Here is a 19907-nt window from a genome sequence, read left to right as displayed (position 1 = left end):
TTTTGAGATGAGTATATAATAAAGCTTTTTTTCTTTTTACTATCGGAATGGCCAGTATTTTGGTTTAGATTTGGATTGTGCACTTCCCCTGTCTTTTTTGGTTTTGATCCTTTTACTTCCCACAGATAAAGGAATAAATGAAATGACCTGGTATCGATTCCCAAGCCTCTAGAAGCCACACCCTTTGAGGGTTGTCAGACACTCCCTTGTGCCATATTCTGTATGGTTCCTATATGCTATAATGGAAATCAATTGAACTGCCATTGCTATGGTTTCTTCCTGTTACTTAATTTGACTCCACAGATGTGCAAGACTGTATCACCCAAGGGGTCAAAGTGAGGTAGGCAGAGGCACAGCAGCGGGCAGGGGTCATAGTGAGGTAGGCAGTGGCACGGCAGCGGGCAGGGGTCAAAGTGAGGTAAGCAGAGGCACGGCAGCGGGCAGGGGTCATAGTGAGGTAGGCAGTGGCATGGCAGCGGGCAGGGGTCATAGTGAGCTAGACAGTGACATGGCAGTGGGCAGGGGTCATAGTGAGGTAGGCAGTGGCACGGCAGCGGGCAGGGGTCATAGTGAGGTAGTCAGTGAGGTAGGCAGTGACATGGCAGTGGGCAGGGGTCATAGTGAGGTAGGCAGTGGCATGGCAGTGGGCAGGGGTCATAGTGAGGTAGGCAGTGGCATGGCAATGGTCATAGTGAGGTAGGCAGTGGCATGGCAGTGGGCAGGGGTCATAGTGAGGTAGGCAGTGGCATGGCAGTGGGCAGGGGTCATAGTGAGGTAGGCAGTGGCATGGCAGCGGGCAGGGGTCATAGTGAGGTAGGCAGTAGCATGGCAGCAGTCATAGTGAGGTAGGCAGTGTAGTAGAAGAAAACCCCGCACTACAACTCAAAAATAGGGTGCTCAGTGTGTAATAGTAGTTAAAGCAAGAAAAAGAAAAAAGAACACATTTAGCCTGGCACACCTATAGTTACCATAAAAACAATTCTTTATTATATACCAAGTAAAAAGGTTTTAAAATAGGGGAAGACAAAAAGGAAATCAATCCAAGTCCTAATTTCCTCCTTGGACTCCTTGGATTTCCAGTGTATTTGATACTTACCTGATATATTGAATCAATTACAGTATGTTATGACCTAAATACATAATTACACACAATCTGGATAATAATAATTGATGAGTACTTAATCTCACACAAACTGTGGTATTGTTTTTTATTATATAGAAAAACGGAAATATATGTAACACAGCAATGATAAATTTGGGAAATAGATTGGATACTTACCCGTGTTAAGACAATCTGAGTGGTACGAACCCGTTACATTTGTTGCAACAAAGTACAAGTCCCCTCTATCTAAACAGGGAATTGGTGTTTGGTAACACATTTGCTACTTATCTGTTAGATTTGATTAAAATAGCAACAAACCCTGATATATTTCAATAGAGAGTGAGGTAGGCAGTGGCATGGCAGCAGGCAGGGGGTATAGTGAGCTAGACAGTGACATGGCAGTGGGCAGGGGTCATAGTGAGGTAGGCAGTGGCATGGCAGCGGGCAGGGGTCAAAGTGAGGTAGGCAGTGGCATGCATGGCAGTGGGCAGGGGTCATAGTGAGGTAGGCAGTGGCACGGCAGCGGGCAGGGGTCAAAGTGAGGTAGGCAGTGGCATGCATGGCAGTGGGCAGGGGTCATAGTGAGCTAGACAGTGACATGGCAGTGGGCAGGGGTCATAGTGAGGTAGGCAGTGGCACGGCAGCGGGCAGGGGTCATAGTGAGGTAGGCAGTGGCATGGCAGCGGGCAGGGGTCATAGTGAGCTAGTCAGTGACATGGCAGTGGGCAGGGGTCATAGTGAGGTAGGCAGTGGCATGGCAGTGGGCAGGGGTCATAGTGAGGTAGGCAGTGACATGGCAGTGGGCAGGGGTCATAGTGAGGTAGGCAGTGGCATGGCAGTGGGCAGGGGTCATAGTGAGGTAGGCAGTGGCATGGCAATGGTCATAGTGAGGTAGGCAGTGGCATGGCAGTGGGCAGGGGTCATAGTGAGGTAGGCAGTGGCATGGCAGTGGGCAGGGGTCATAGTGAGGTTGGCAGTGGCACGGCAGCGGGCAGGGGTCATAGTGAGGTAGGCAGTGGCATGGCAGCAGTCATAATGAGGTAGGCAGTGGCATGGCAGCAGGCAGGGGGTATAGTGAGCTAGACAGTGACATGGCAGTGGGCAGGGGTCATAGTGAGGTAGGCAGTGGCATGGCAGCAGTCATAGTGAGGTAGGCAGTGGCATGGCAGCAGGCAGGGGGTATAGTGAGCTAGACAGTGACATGGCAGTGGGCAGGGGTCATAGTGAGGTAGGCAGTGGCATGGCAGCAGGCAGGGGGTATAGTGAGCTAGACAGTGACATGGCAGTGGGCAGGGGTCATAGTGAGGTAGGCAGTGGCATGGCAGCGGGCAGGGGTCAAAGTGAGGTAGGCAGTGGCATGCATGGCAGTGGGCAGGGGTCATAGTGAGGTAGGCAGTGGCACGGCAGCGGGCCGGGGTCATAGTGAGGTAGGCAGTGGCATGGCATGGTTTGACACAGTTGCAGACGAGGCTCATTGGTACGTGTTTAATGTAAAGAGCAAGTAATCACTAAATTGCACAGGTGATTTTCATCCTGTAGTGTTGGGTGAGGGCAAGGGCTAGTGACGTGTGGGTCAAAAAAAAAAAAAATGCCGACCCTACCCTAACCCGTCTGCTCTCAACCCACACCCCACCCAGGAAGGCAGCTGTATTTATAGACCTGTGTTAAGGTTGGCCCATAAGGGGTTGACCTTCTCTCCGCTGGATGTAAGCAAAAGCTGTACTTTTACGTTTTTAACGGCGCTGGGGAAAGGAACGGATCCGCTTCTCTCAGTGTGGCCTCAGCCTAAGCTTCCGGTAATATATCACTTGTAATATTATTAGTTCTCATTGGACTGGTTATGTAGTTGAGCCGCTATGGAAGCCACATATCTATAACAGGTGAAATTGCCACATTAAGTGAAGAGAACTGACTTCAGTACCACTAATCCAACAAGTAAAGCCTTTGTCATAAAACCATACACAGCCAATGTTGCCAGCATTATAGAGGCCAACTTCTTTTGCATGGGGAACGACAGATTTCCCCACTAATAACACAGCCATAGCTAAGAGTGGTAATCCTAAGGCTATCCTAACCTGGCCTAAACTGGGATTCAACATAGGACCTGGCATTTCAAGTACACAGAGGCCCAAACAGCCCCCACAGGCCCAATAAATAGTGACTGTCTATGGCATCTTACAGCAGCCCCTCTGGCATTTCAAGTACACAGAGGCCCAAACAACCCCCACAGGCCCAATAAATAGTGACTGTCTATTGCATCTTACAGCAGCCCCTCTGGCAGTTGCCAGAACCCACAGATTGCCAGTCTGGGCCAGATCCTAACTGCTAAACAGGCAAGTAGGTCGGTATATACTAAACCCTACTAGGGTAAAAACACATGGGGTGATTGTCCTTGTGAAAGGCTGAAAAACTTGTGGCATGTGTTGCTTCCCCTTGACATAAACAGGAATGGCGCAAGTCACCTTGAGATTATTGCAACTGGGCATTTTCAGGGAATAAGCTCTGGTCCGTGCCTGCTGCTATTAATGTGAAGCTGCCCATAGCAAGTAGAGGGCGCTACTAGTAGCAGCTATCAAATCAGCCCATGTGCTCCTGGTCCTTAAGGTGGCTATAAACATTAGGAGAGGTTGCCAAACAAGTGAATCTTCACCGAATATGCCCACCTAAGGTGAGCAATATTGGGCTAATTCGATCGTTTGGCCTTAGGCCAAAACAATCAAATTAAAACGGAAGATATGTGGGCCGTCAGATCGAGGACTTCATCAACAAGCTGATGTGGCACCTGATTTGAGGTGAAAATCAAACCTGCCTGATCGAGATCTGCCCAATTTTAGGCCAGATATCGGTGCGGTAGGACCCAAATCAGCAGCTGAAATCTGCCCGTGTATGTGCACCTTTAGGCATCTCCAAGCACAGGTCTGAGAGCTAGTAATGTATCCGGGTTATCAAATGACTGGTCAGAACTAAAGCATGGAGGCAAACGCTGTCTGACACATGGGGAAACTGGAGTTAAAATGTAAGATACTGGCTACTTGCCCTTTAACTTAAAGATTATGTAATGACTTTTATACATGCTAAATTATTTTGTATCTGGAAATAATATCCTGTTAACCCCATCCCCCCTCTAACAATACTTGTTGAAGAAATATTTGTTTTTACAAAGTGTGAGATATCTGATGGGAACTTCCAATAAGAGATTTGTGTCTCTGCTTTTTTCGTGTAATGGGCTATACAATTTCCCAGGGTTCAAATGAACAGCTCTCTTTGACAGAATTGTTGGAGACAAGTGTTTTGGAAGGGGGTAGGCACAGACTGGGATTGCTGCACTGCTTGAAAACACCATGAAATGTGCCCAAAAATAAGAATAAATATATATATACCTATGAGAAGGACCAGCACACCAGGTCACATCAATATCTTTTTTCCCCCAATACCCTTAATCAGTGCCAAAATGTTAGGCACCCCCCCTCCTCCATGGGCCATTGCTTCTGTTCGCTGAAATCTTTGCCATCTTCTTTGGCTACTTCCTTCTTTGTACTGGTCCGAGTAGAACACACAGAGTAGAGTGGAAAGCTGAGCTTAGCTACCCCCGCTAGTGCAGTTGTAAGTGAACAGTATACTGGCCTGGGGTATCAGGTATAAGATTATAACCACTGGGGGTGCCTAAAACTTAGCCCCACCAACGATTACACCTTACAAACAAGTATAAATTATTTGCCTTCTCTCTTTTTCCAGTCACTGAACCTCAGAAAGCTATTCCTCTGTGTGGCTACTATTTTATTGTTATTTTTTTTACTTCTCTTTCTGCCTGTCCTGTTCTCTTTCATTCGAGATCTGTCAAAATTACAAATTGACCAGTTGTAAATGGTCTTAGAATATCACTGTCTACATCATGAAAGTGAATGTAAAAGGGGGGTATGTGGGGGTCCATATAGCCCCATTTCATCTTGATTGGTGGTCCCTATGGCTTCACGGCAATGTTATACTATTTATAGTATTGTTTGCAAATACAAAATTTTACCAGTGTGTTGTGCCTTATCATAAGCCAATGTAAAAAATCTCACAGCTTGGCCAATTTATTATTACTAATTACTATTCATATATACTTACAGCCAGCAAAAACATTACTGTTACTTTTACAATGAACAATCTGACTTTTTTATCAGCTTCTAGACTCCCCAGTTTAATCTTTTGCCCCTGGGTTTCTTCATTTGGCCTAATTTTGTGTTGAAACAGATTGAAATAAAGCCCCAAACACTGTCAAAGCCCTCTGTCTGTATTTGGCAAGATATACACATTTTGGTCACAAAAAAATTCAAATAAATGCTACATTCAGTTCATTCCGACTTAAGGCGACGGGTGTAATATATAATAGCATTTAGAGAGGGGGTTATTACTTCAATAAAAATGTCCCAATGAAGATATTCATTACCACTGTATATATAGGCTGTGGCCACTGTAAATTAAAATAAGTGTCCCGTGGAGTGTAAGCACAGCCACCACCATTGCACTTCAGCACGACAAATTCACTTACATAATAAAAAAAAAAAACATTCCGAGCATTGTACAAAGCAATGTGCTAATTTGACTGCTAAATAGAATTGGTTTTCAACTTAATAAAGCACATTACGCAGCTTATTATTCCAGTCTTAAAATTATTTAGTGTTTAAAAATATTTCTCTGTTTAAAAAAAATTAAGCCCCATTGTTTAATACTGATCAGTCCGACGCTACACCAGTGCAGGCCTTTAGCTCTTGTCCATGATCTGCAAGACATCATCCATAATCGATGGTCCTAAATCAACATGAAGAGACAAAATAGATCCAGCATGGGCGAGAATGCGTTCTTCCCTCTCTTCTGCAGTGAAACGATTGTTTGCAGACACATCTGTTGAATGAGTCCCCCCTTCTTCACTCAATGTGCTCTTGGGTTTATCATCTAGGTGAAGCCGCGGGGGTTTTGGTGGTGGAGACTGGGGAAGAGATAGAGCCTGTGGTCCCCCAATAGCAGGTAGTGAAATAGCATTCTTCAGCAGAGGTGAGAGAAGATCTGGGTGGCAGGGTGGTGGATTGAGAAGATCCGGATGGGAGGTGGTTGGTGTTGCATCTGGAGAAGAAGTTGAGGATCCAGGCATTGACTGAGGAAGAAGGTGAAACTTCCCTTGTAAGAAGGAAATGTCTCCAAACATATCCCCTTCCCCACTGCCAATGTGAATAGTGTGCCGGAAATCTCCAAGTGGCGGGCTAATCATGTCCGGTGACAGAATGTCTCTCAGCTTTCCTTTACGGGTACTTCTCTTTAGGTATATCGGGGCCTTAGCTGACATCTTTCCAATCTCTTTGCTCTCGAGACTCATGAAATTCCTATTAGAACTTATATCACATTGCATCTGTGGAAATCTACAAGCAGGATGCCTTTATGTAGTACTAATATTATGCGTTGCAGGTGTTTACTTGCTTGGATTAAAGGCAGTGGCTCATAGAGCAAATCTAAAAAATAAAATAAATACAGAAGACAATTAGTGAGAGAAATATATGCCGCCTATGTTGCATATAAAAAAAAATAGTGTGTGTGTATGTATCTATATATGTTTTATGAGAGGAAAAAGATGTTTTTATTTAAAGATAAACTAATGTTTCAGCTACCAATCTTGTCTTTCTTAATGTGAAAACATACACTAAACAAAGCCAGGGAAAGTATGGAGAGTGACGTCATGAAGGCGGCAGTGCAGTGAGACATATGTATGTGGCTGGGTCACTATGCGCACTATGTAGGTGATGCACTTATGTAAGTAGGTACGGAAGTCACACAAACAGGGGAAGAGCAGGAAGAAAACATATAGGGCAATGAGATTGGGGAGAAGGCATTTATTAACTTCTCCCATGTTGTGGTCCAGGAGGCTTTCACTCTATCCCCCATATGTAATAAAGGGCACAACATTTGCCCAAGTGCAGTAACTTATAGCAACCAATAAGATTTTACTTTTTAAACAGGTGATCAGTAAATGCTTTCTGCTGATTGGTAACTACATGTTACTAAACCTGTAGCAAACTTATTACACAACAACCTTACACAATCCTATTGGTGTAGGACACTCCCTGGCCATAAACTTTTGACTTAGTAAAGATACTTGTGCACATAGGAAGAGCTAGTACTGGAACAGGTGCTGGGTGGGAGGAGGTGAAAAAGGCATGTTGTTTTGGGATAATCCACATGTCAGGCAGGTATGGGCTCAATTGTCCTTTTACACACTAACGGGATTCCATTCATACATTAAATTTATATGTTCATATTTTAACACAATTGAATAAGCTGGTAGTTTATTGGGGAGAAAGACTGCTTTGTGCATTTATTAGCTTGTATGGGTAAAGATGGCCATACTTGACAAGATCTCATCGTTGGTCAGCTTTACTGACAGGAAAAATAATGGCAATATAAAAGACATGTTTTAAACAGTTTATATAACCACAGGCAAAAAAATGCACTTGTAGGGTTTTCACCATTTGACCTTAAATTCCTCAGTATCTAAAGAAGCTTCTCTAAAGGTGGGGTCAGTGGCCTGTCAGATTAGATCCTTTGAAATTCTTGGAATGTCAGCTGCAATGAAGGTTCTGTATGAATCCTGCCACACTAGCAGATCTTGCCATGTATGGACAGCATACGTTCATTAAAAAAGCATAGATTTAAAAGTTTATAAAGCATCTGCCAGAATGGACCTAGGTCTCTTTTCACGGAGGTGCAGCCCTTCTACTAGGGAGCCCCACCAGGAAGTCTATATCTTCTCCCTTCAGATATTTTTATGGAGGGCCAATTAATGTTTGTATACAGGCATACAGCTTAAATAATTCACATTGCTGCATTCAATTAAATTCAATACAATGATGTCTCCTTAGGTAATTACTAAAATAACTCACAATGCTGCACTCTACACATTGTGCAACATTTTCAAAAATGTGTGCAATGTATAAAGGTGCAACTCTGTAATTGAAAGGCATTATATTGTGCTATTAGCAAATTATGTATGCAGCCCTTTTAAATACTCAAGGGGCCATATGTGAAACACATAAAATCCAGTATGTTGACAGTTACAAGCTAAGTGCTAAGTTAATGATGCCTTCCTCTGGTTAGGAAGCAGGGGACAATGTAACTGATCTAGCCAAGATAGTCTACTTACTCACTACTTAATTCTGGGGGGCAGATTAATATACAGAGGTCTATGGAGATCTCAGACATAGAGCCATAAAAGCTTTTGGAGGGCTTTATCAGGTCCATAATACCTCCAGTTGGACATCCCTGCTGTAACAGTATGTTGGTGACGACTTTTACATTGTGGCTTCTGGCTTCTATTTATCATTAGGGACATGCAGGCTTGACATTGAGCAGGTACCCAACTAAAGACAATCATACACTGAAAGATCTGCTTATTTGGCAAGGTCGTTAAATGAGCGGATATTTCCCTGATATGCCCAGCACAGGCCAAATGATTGGATCAAATTAATTGGATGCAAGCCACTGGGGCATGGACCACATTAACAAACCAATGCTCTCCTCGTCCCAACTGGATTTTTAAACATGGTTGATTGAAATCTAGCCAATTGTTTCCCAAATATTAGTGGTATGACAAAGAAATTTAAGGGCAAGTGTGGCTGCTTTAGAAACCAGAGGGCAGGTGCTTTGTAGAGACCCTTATAAATTCTCCTGGAAAGGAGCCAGGAGCAACATTCCTGTGACTGTCTAGTACCCAGGATATGTCCAGTCCTGCATAGTAGAGCAGCAAAGGGCCACTTTTACAAAAAGAAAATTTACAAAGGGCAGTCATGTAAAAGTACATGCTGTAACAGGAAAGCTGGTGTTTATTGTTACAACACGCTTATTTAGAGAAAGGGCAAACTGCACTGTTGAACAAATAACTACATAGTGTATTATCAGCTGCCTGACAAGTATAGGTGTGCTCCTAGGCAATAGCATCTCACTTCTGACACTTCTATTAATGTCTGGATGAACTGAATGGAAGACTAAGGCTACTGCCACACGTGGCTGAATCCACCCCTGTTCCCGTTGATGATTATAGGAATGGATTCTCGAACCTGCGGTTATCTACAACCCGAGAATACTCCACATGTGGCGGTAGCCTAAAACATTACATACACTAGTTACACTAGTGGCACCGACAGCAAGCATTTAATTGATAAATATCTGCTAGCGCTAAGATGGTCATATATTTAAAAATCCACCCATGCTCAAGCCAAATTAAGCAGATTAGATTGCAGGCCTGGGGGCCCACAATCTAATCATTCTGCGGGCCTGTGGGGACTGGATGGGAAAAGACAATCAATGCTCCAATGCCGTCCTTGCCCCATGGGATTTTTAAACCTGCCTGACATATATTTGCTCAGCAGTCTGATAACCCACTGACTTGGTCTAGAGAGGCTGAGTATGCAGCTTTTCTTGGCTGTGTATTGGCAGCTTTAGAGAGACTTGAAGACTTAACAGAATGCCATATTTAAAGAACATATCTGCATAATAAAAGAAAACATAATTTCAAGCAACTTTCCAATGTGAATTAACTGAAAAGTTTTAGTGCTTTAAAAGTTATGTGTAAATATAATTGTACTGAAAGCAGCATTTGCTGAACCCCTGGTTTTTACTTTTTAAACAATGTCGCTCCTCCAGCAAGTCAGGTCTCTCAGCCTGCAGCCTTGTGTTACATTCTTTCAAATGTCAGAGCCACATGGGCAAACAACAGAAAAGGACAGGCAAACACTGCTTCTAATAGCAATAATATAAAGAAATAAGTTAAAAACCATAGCAAATTTGTAAGTGAATGTATACTGCAAAGTTGCTTAGAATTATTGTTTCTTTTATTAGGCAAAACATATTTTTGGTTGACTTATCCTTTAATACAAAAATGACAGTCTCTGCATTGAACAATATATTAAGACAGGGGTCCTCAAACTACGGCCCCCCCAAGGTAATTAACCCGGCCCCAGCTGCGTCCTGTGTCCCTTAGAGTGGTCCTTGCGGCCAGTGTGACGCAGTTACATGATGCGCTGGGACCGAACTGGCCCCGTTTAAAAAGTTTGAGGGCCCCTGTACTAAGGTTACAAACTTCATAATATCAGGGGTGCTCCTGCCATGAGGCAAGCTGAGAAACCTCGTAGGCTTATTCTGTAAAGCTCTGCGTAAACTAATGGTGCTATATAAATAATAATACCAGAGGCATCAAGGGGGTGGAATAACGCCTGCTTAAACACATAGACTGACACACCAACCAATTTCTATTTCACACACACACACATGCATAACAAGTAAGCTAGGGCACTTGTTCACTATGCACATAGAAGTAAGCTAGGGCACTTGTTCACTATGCACATAGAAGTAAGCTAGGGCACTTGTTCACTATGCACATAGAAGTAAGCTAGGGCACTTGTTCACTATGCACATAGAAGTAAGCTAGGGCACTTGTTCACTATGCACATAGAAGTAAGCTAGGGCACTTGTTCACTATGCACATAGAAGTAAGCTAGGGCACGTGTTCACTATGCACATAGAAGTAAGCTAGGGCACTTGTTCACTATGCACATAGAAGTAAGCTAGGGCACTTGTTCACTATGCACATATATGTGCCCCAATACGGCCAACCGCACCAGGAGCTCCCCTCTGGTAGGGGGCAAATCTTAAGTGTTTTTATCCCATCCATAGTGCGGGTTCTATTAGCACCTCCAGTCATGCAAGACTTTTTGCACTGGTATTTTTATTTACTTCAGTCCCCAGGCTGATGCTTCTCTTCTTCCAAAAATTCATCACACCATGATGGATTTTCTTTTCTGCGTGCCGCCATACTCTTTTGCTGCCCCAGCATCCTTTGCGACTGCACATGTTCAATACAGATATTGGCAGGGAATCCGTAATACGCATGCACACTACAGAGAAGAGGATGCCATAAGGGTATGTTGCTGTGACACAAAGAAGAAAAGTGCCTGACAACTTTCCACCCCCTAGATTTTCTACTTTTCCTTTAATTGAATGTGTATATCCATATATCACAGGTACACAGGGGTAGAACACTTTGCTTTAAAAGGGTAGTTCACCTTTAAGTTTTCTTATGTTCAATATGTTATTCAACATTTTCAGTTGGCCTTCATTTTTTTTTTATATAGTTTTTACAGTTTTTGCCCTTTTAAGCGAACACTTTAAAAACATATAAAACTATTGTTCTGTGGAGCTACAATTGTATGTCTTTGCAGAGGGGAAGCAGCACACCAGTGTGTCAGTAATGCCTTTAAATCATTTGGTATTACACCTGAAGAAGGGGTTACCCCCGAAAGCTTGTGCTGTTTGTTCATTTCTGCAAATAATTGATTTAAAGGCATTGCCGACACACTGGAGTGCTTCTTCCCCTCTGCAAAGATACATGGAAAAAAGGCTTGGGAGCGGCCGTGGAAGTTAAGCACCCTCTGAGAACATGTATGTAAGTGGTGTGCTGAAGATTTCTCTTTATGCTACAATTGTATGGGTATTTATGATTTCTGTTTAGGAATCTTTTTATGTCTCCCATTTAAATCGCTGCCTTGTTGACAAGTTAATTTGGACTCTAGCAACCATTTTCAAGTTTCCTTGAAGATAATTAAATGTTTCCACAGTGTGGGAAAATGTTTCACCTAGGGGGAGAAATTCAGTCACACCCAATGCAACAAAGCATATAATTCAGTACTTGTTCTGACCCACTGTTTGCACAACTTTAAAAAGGGCACGCTTCCTACAAGAAGCTAAAGGAAACAGTGTTTGTAAGTGGCTTATTTTATAATATAACAGACCGTGACAAGCACAAGAGCCAGAGCTCACAGAATGCACAGAAGGCAGCAGCTCTAGAAAATCCTGCCCCAGAATCCCTTGCCGTTTGCTAAATGAGAGCAGGCCGAGCGAGACGTGCATCTGAATCAGCAGTTTGCATGTCACACAGAGGGAAGAGATTATGTTGTGTAGATGGTTCACGTAGCTTGGGTCCAGTATTATATACAGCAGAGCAGCCCAACTGGGAGGCTACAAACAGAAACCATCTGGATTTTGTTGGCTGGCAGCCTGCCTGACGTGCCTGTCCTTTTAATATTCAGGAACCCGCTTTTTCCCCAAACCATATCCATACAATTCCAGATTGTTTGTTTTAACTAACAATTATTTAGGAATTTTTTTCTTGACGACTGGTTTTCTGTGTAAACCAAAGGATAATTTATGATTCACGAACCAGCTCCAAAGGAGATCTGTTCCTTTGTGCATTATTTCTTTCTAGCTATGAGTACAGAGACATATAAACATCCAACAAAGTCGTGAACAAGGTTTGAGGTCAGAGGCACACGGGTCACCAAGTTTCCCAGTCTTTCTAAAACTGAAACTGTAAATAAATCTGGTGAAGATCCAGCTACAAGGAGCTTAGCCAGGGGCAGAGATTCACAGCTAATGGTTCAGACCCCATTCCAACCTGGGCCAGCTTAGTACAGAATACTGTGTGTATATGAATGTATATAAATCCCAACGGTTAGCCACACTCAAGGCCCATACACAGGCAGATAAGCTGCCAACTTGGTCTAAAGGGGATAAATCAGCAGTGTAGATCTGCCCTTGCACAGCCAGCTGGAGGGAACTTCATCTGACTTCGGAATAATGAAGAGATGCAATGGCTTTTCCACTGGCCACTCTTATTGTTGGTGGTGAAAAGGCATTTCAAAGTGGTTAGTCGCCCGCGATAGCCTTAAGCTGCCCATACACATAGCAATAATGATCATGGTCGCACAAAAGATTGTTCCCACCCTCCACTGATGTTTAGGGCTGAATCGTCAGATATGTAGGTAGCAACATTAGAAATTCTACCTTCACCTGCCAATTCAGCCCTAAGCGTAGATTTTGATGTGACGCCTTCAATGGCACCCGATCAAAATCGTTTAACATGCATGATCGATGACCGATATCCGCAGCTTTTGTGATATCGGTCGCCTCTTCAAGCCACCATACACGCACCGAATATCATACGAAACGAGGTTTCATACGATAATATCAGTGCGTGTATGGCTTTAAGCCGGCCATACATGTTCAGATTTTAGTGTTTTCCGATGAACGTTCGGATATCGGTTGTACATTTAAATGCAACAATCTAAAACTAACATTCAGATTGAAATTGCAGGAATAAAAATACAAATTGGAGGATGTTCTGAACATGAAATAGCTGGCAGATACCAATTGTATGAAAGTGACTTCCACTGTAGGTCCCCCAAGGATATCGGCCAATACACAAGAGATGCACAGATTTTATATATATCTGACCAAAATTTTCTAACCTGTCGGAACTAAGTGACCAATCGCCTTGGTCTGAAAATTGTACAAAACTAGGTTTCATTACCATTTTATCGGTAACCTGGTGGCACCTGGCCCACTGCAGAACTCTACCTACAAGGCCAGCACTGAAAAGCAGTAAAGCCAACTACTGTGCCACTGTGTTAGAAAGTGCTTTATCTATTCTATCACACTGGTACTTCAATGTGGTCATTGACATATTGATATTTACATGTGATGCAGAATCAGCATTAGGTGCAACCAGCGGTGATGATTAAAAACCGAATAAAACACATAAATCAATACATCTTTTATATGGAGCCTATTACAAAGAAAAGCATCCCAGTTTGTAAACCTGACATACACATAGACAGAAGAGCAGCGGAATTCTCAGGCATTACTTCGCTGATGAAGTGACAGAAGATTTTTTTTTAGGATAGCCAGACACAGGCTAAACAAAGCTGGCAACACACTGCAGCTTATTGGCCTATGTATAAAGCTCTTCTGATGGCCTTCCTGGCCCACATCAGTCCAAAAAATGTCCAAATATCTACTTAACAGGTTGGCAAATCCATTGGGCATGGACTGCAACAGCACATTGGTGGTCTTCCAAGGCTTTCATTACGAGCCAATAATTGGCCCAGGGGCCAAACAATGGGGCCATTCTGGATCTTACCTAAGCCAAGGATTCTCCCATGTCAGAAATGCTTTGTTCAAAAAATATTTCTCAGTAAAGACAGGACACAAACTTGTAGGCAACTGCCTTTCAGCACATTAAAAGATAAGTGAAATTCACTGGGGGTGCCAATTTGTAAGGGGTCACTGTTGGGCACCTCATAGTGAATACCCTAACCTTACATTGGCCGGTGTGCAGTTTCTTCCACACAGCACTGCCAATGCCCCACTGATCTTCTCTGGATCAATTTCACTTGTCCTTTAAGGCTTCTTTACAGCATAACCTCTATCATTATGTTTTATTGGGGGGTTAAAGCAGAAGTGACCATAAGCAAAATATTTCACTGCAAAGCAGTTTTTTTCAGTAACTGTTACTGTACTGTGATAAGTGTAACTTTATTTCACAAAGTGACTGATAATACACTACCATAGGGCAAGGGCACTCTAAGCATATGGCCCACTTCTCTCCACCTATGTTTTGTAGCAAGGGATCTGCTCCTATATACATCCAAGTTTACCTGCACTGACTGCAGCTATGCGGAGAGGAGCAGAGACTGGCCCAAAAACACATGCTTTTCAGGTTGATCTCCACTCAGGCCAAAGCTGTGCCTATCAGTGCAGGTAAACCTAGAAATGTATAGGAGCAGATGCGCTTCTCTCTGTCTGGCTACAAAACACAGGCAGAGAAGAGCAGGCCATGCACTTCATGTGCCCTTGCCCATAGTGTTATAATACAACAGCTTGTACTTGCAGTGGTAATCTGTAGAAGCCTTTTTGGTCTTCTGGTCACCAGCTCTCCTTGTGCATTATCGCCCTCACACTTTTTCAGACCTGGGGCATGTGCAAACCCTCAGGAAGGTTTTATACTGCGCACAGCCCAAGTCTGAATAAGGCACAGGGGATGTCTGGGAATCTGGCAGCAACCCCACTTGCTGAAACAATAGGTGTGTGATAACAAGCACTGGTCCACTACATTTAGGGCCATGGCCCACAGGAAGATTGGTTCTCCACAGTTAATTTTGGCTAGTGCCTTTCCACTGGCAATAAAGTGAATCACATGTGGGTAGGTGCACAAGTCACTTCTTTTTTTGAAGTTGCACATCGTTTCCTCCTGCTGGCCCCCTGCTTATGGCTCTTTAAGCAGCTTTTTAAAGAACAGGGGTAAAGTGCTATTGTGAATGCCATTTTTCTTGGATCAGGCAACTTTCTCCTCTATTAAGGTGGCTATACATGGCAAGATCCATTCGCTTGGAGAGGTAACCAAGTAAGCGGATCTTCTCTCAATATCCCCCACCTACGGGTGGCGATATCGGGCCAATTCGAATTAGAACGGCAGGTATAGGTGCTGTAGGCTCAGGATACAAACCTGCCCGATCGAGATCTGGCCAATTACAGGCCAGATGTCAGTTGGGCAGGTCCGTTGTTTGTGCCCATACAGGGGCAGATAAGCTGCAGAATCAGTCTAAAGAACTGATATCGGCAGCTAGAATTGGCCCGTGTATGGCTACCTTTAGATATATGCTACAAAATGTATGTTTTTTCCATTGTTTAGGTTGGAAAAACCTGCTAACATGATGATTTTGGTAATAGCAACAGCATGGGGAAGTAAGGGGATGGTTCACCTTTTGTTTAATTATAAGAGAGGGCTGCACACCCAGCAGCAGGTAAGTTAACAATCCACACTCTACTCCAGTTATAAACACAACATTAAGTGACATATATCCTGTATGTAAACTGATTGTCATCTTGTAATTGTTTCACACCAGTGTCGCCCATTGTATGCAATTGCCAACTGTGTGTGAAATTACCATTTGAAATGGGCCATACAAGTTTATCCAGCATAAGGTAAGCAACTGTAAAAGCAAATCTTGCTAATTAAACAATAAAATACCCGAGAGGGCTGACTTGTTTTCAATTACCAGTCTGGAAAAATAAATCAGCATTCATCAAAAAGATATCACAGTTGCATAATACTATTCAGTCAGTTTTAGACCAAAATGCAGGACTGCCTATACATAAAACAAATTGCAACAAAGTGATCTGCCCAGCTGGTTGGATCAGTGCAACTAGGCCACATGTACTGAAGGGAAATACAAACATGGTTGGATATCCACGTTCTGGCCATTGTGTTCCCATACTCACAGCAGAAGAAAATAAAAACAGCAATGTGCTGGTGGTAGTTGCAAAGAAACGGACACCAATCCTGTGATCTAAAAAGGAACCACTCATCTTTAACTAAATCGAAAAACAATGAATATATTAATAGACGTTTTGCCTTTATATATGTAATGAAACCCACAACATTTTACATTAGTAGTTCCCAAACTATTGAGCAGGGGGGTGACAGCTGGCCACCCACGTGCTAGGCCAAAGTAGGACAATCCTACCCCATACAGAGGGGACTGCAAGTCCTGTCAGATGAGGACTGACACCAACATGCTGACAGGGTCCTTGTCAAGTATAAAAATAAAACCTGTCCCTTTGATATCTGCTCTATTCTCATCCAGATATCATTTGGCCAATCCCATCAGTGGGTCCAATACATGGGCCAATAAGCTGCTGACTAGGTCTGGAAGGTTAGCTTTTATTGGGTTATGTATAGCCACCTATGTATGGAACTAAATGGCAGATAAATGAATGCTATCCAAAATCTATGTAATGAACTATGTAATGAACTATGTAATGAACTAAAAGCTGTATGAAGCCTTTTGTACTTCCAAAAGAAACCACCCCAGGGGTGGTTTCCTAACCCTATAGCTCTGGTGGTACCAAAGCTGCTGTTGTAGCCCCTGGCAAAGTGCTTGACCTGCATGGAATTATATATTTTAATAAAATTTGTAGTAAACATGAATTTGCATGGTGGCACATCAGGTTCAGGTAACATCGTTGTTCTACGTGTATTTTGTACACTCTCCCAATTTCTGCATGGGGTGCCTCCTAGAAACAAATGATCACTGTTTGACAGGGACCCTAGATCGCCACTGGGAGAGGGACCGAGTTGACATAATCTTTGCACAATGCAGCGGCTTTATATAAATAGAGGTCCATTTTTACTAGAGACTGTGCTATAGTCCAAAGACTGAATGAAACTAGATCATGGCCTGGAAATATGCTCCCTTATTGAAGTAGAAAAGGTATCTATAGCATTTTCATAGACGGTAAACTGTTCTTATTTCATTATTGACACTATTTAAATTTAACAAGAGCAATTCAAAATCTAATCATTCTATACCTGTTATTATAATATCCCTTTATTGTGTTGCAGCATACCTCAATGGCTTACGAGAATTGTTTTCCACTGCCATAAACAGAGTATTATAGTTTGGCTATTTCGGGTCAAATTGCAAAACCCTCACTCCATGCCGATTTCCACTAAATCCCCTATTATAAAGCACCTGGCAGAAGGGAAGGATCTGTTATCCGCAAAAGCCAAGGTTATGAGCATTTCGGATAATAAATACATGATAGTTTCCCCACAAGGCCCAGACTGGCAATCTGTGGATTCTGGCAAATGCCAGTGGGGCTGTTGTAAGATGCCATAGACAGTCACTGATAGTTAATGGGCTGGCATGGACTATTTGGGCTTTTTTTGTATCCCAGTCTAGACCTGTCTACCAAACCCTTTCATATAATGGGAAGCGACAGATACCACGCCTCACTGCCACTTCCTTTGAGAAATGCGTGTTCCCACATGTGTATCCCGACTGTACAATATGACGTACAACTGGCCAGCTGGTCCCCCAAAATCAATCATCCTGTGGTTTGAACTATGAACCTTACAAGATGGCTTTTATTTAAAAAAGCAACTTACTGTTCCTTTAAGATTGAAATGGCAGTGTGTAATATGAGGACAAAGTAAATTGATATACTGGGGCCTCTTCCTGTCACAGAGGCCAAACCATTGCTCATCACAGGGACTTACTGCATCAGAAAAGATTCCAGGTAAAGCACTGCCGATAACCGGTAACACTATATAAGCTGGATTTGTCAATTTCAGCACAGAACCTCCTATTCAGCCTTTCTAATGGCACTGAGAGCAGCATGTGACAGTGACTGTTTACAGTGGCGGCTCACGAGGTGGAATGACATTCACCCATCATGTGTAAATCCGACGAACAAATTCACATACAGTTGGGATTATTAGTGTATTCCTGGCAGACTTATTTAGGCCAAAATAGACAAGAATTAACCAGCAAAGTCCTACAGGTCCTAAAAGAGGGGAACTGGGCAGAAATAGACCTGAGTAAGTGAACATTTCAGAGTAACACCACTATGTAGGGAGTATAAGCACTATAATATATATATAATATATACATACACACACACTGGGTGCAACTAGCCACAAACAAATCTGCAATGTGACTAAAGAAAGATCTGTACTTCCTGGTTAGCACTAACTGCCTGGTACATGCAGGAAATGGCTTACCTGCTAGCAGCCCTACACAAGGCAGCACATTTAGCACAGATTTACAGAAGTCACAATAAAATGAACAGAAGTCGAACAGAAACACAGTACTTAAACATATGAAAACTGTCTGAAGGAAACTGACAGTTGTTACAGAACTTCAAAGGAGTCTGGGAGCTGTAGTTGCACAACATCCTGAGAGCTAGCGCTGTCTAACACAGTCCTTAATGTAACTACGTCAAAACAGCGTGGGAATAACAGCATACATATATAGAAGTGTATAGAAAACGCACTCACTACACGTCTCGTCCCAGAGTTCGCAGCCGGAGTTGGGAGCGGCTGTAAGCCCCCTCTATCTGTCGCTCAGGGTCGGAGTATCGCACAGCCACAGTAGGGAACTCACGCAGCGCACATCAGCCAGCTCTGCTTCTCACAGCCACAGCCCCGCTGCAAATTATTTGGGAGGAACCTAAGGGGGAGGGGCTAGATGCTGGCAGCCAATAAGCGAAGAGACATTCTGGGCAATAGTATGTGGCGGGATTTTATGCTTTCCCTTTCCGTCAGTATTTAACTCCTTCCCTGGGATGTGTATACTATTTACTGCACTCTATTTCTTTCAATTAAGCCTTAACCCTGTGTTTTTTAGGCTCCTTTAGGTAAATATTCAATTTGTTACTGTTTGACATAATCAATTTCTAGTGCAGAGCACAATAACACTCTCTGCACTATAACAGCCAAAATTCTGATTTCAAATGTAAGCTCTTTAAGTTACCAGAAGCAGCAGCAACCCTGCCTGGATGTATGAAATAGACCTGAAAAGTGCTGCAGCATTGTCTGTTATCAGGTGATTTATATACAAGGCTATAGGGCAGATCATCTTTTCTCCATTTGTTTCCAGAATCCTGTTATGACTTATCTCCATCTGTGTAGAAACAGCAGGCAGAGAAAAGCCTATAAACAACTCTGTGTGCCAGTAACCTAAGGCTAATGCCACAAGGGTGTGCAGGCAAAGGAAAATGGTAATGCCAGTATATGAGTTTATCCCCAGGCCTAGAATCAGCCCTGTGGAAACGACCATACTCACCTTTCTTTTGCTTTACAGAATGAGGGGAAAAAAAGAGACTGGAGTGCCTCATGAGGAGAAAGATTGCCTGGCTACTAGGGAGCTGGAGGAAGGGGCCATACCGCTGAAGGGGGTTTGAAAGAAAAATAATCCATCTCTCCCATCAAAGCAGGCTCAGGTAAAACTGATGCCACAAGTGGCTGATTTTTGGCCTGCGGGGAAAAACACAGGCTGAGAAGCTGCCCCTCCACTGGCATCAGCCTTTGCCAGCTTTGATAGCTACTCTAAGCAGGCATATTGTAGAACCACCAAGCAGCAGTTACACATAGGCAAGC

The 19907-nt window shown here is 43.2% G+C and overlaps 1 protein-coding gene across 2 annotated transcripts; it reads right to left on the bottom strand.

Annotated features, from left to right (window-relative positions):
* Positions 1 to 5357: 5357 nt before the first annotated feature.
* On the bottom strand, positions 5358 to 19006 carry cdc42ep2 (CDC42 effector protein 2). Of its 2 annotated transcripts, none has more exons than XM_012961273.3 (2): positions 18803 to 19006; positions 5358 to 6591 (listed from the first exon to the last, which is right to left on the bottom strand). In XM_012961273.3, the coding sequence occupies exon 2, from the start codon at positions 6489 to 6491 to the stop codon at positions 5850 to 5852; it is 642 nt and encodes a 213-aa protein (XP_012816727.1). In that variant the 5' UTR covers positions 6492 to 6591; positions 18803 to 19006; the 3' UTR covers positions 5358 to 5849.
* Between the last annotated feature and the right edge of the window lie 901 nt (positions 19007 to 19907).

This window comes from Xenopus tropicalis, chromosome 4 (genome assembly GCF_000004195.4).
Source record: "Xenopus tropicalis strain Nigerian chromosome 4, UCB_Xtro_10.0, whole genome shotgun sequence".
NCBI classification, from domain to species: Eukaryota; Metazoa; Chordata; class Amphibia; order Anura; family Pipidae; genus Xenopus; species Xenopus tropicalis.
The sequence above is the reverse complement of the archived record's forward strand: the minus strand, read 5'-3'. Positions and strand labels throughout refer to the sequence as shown.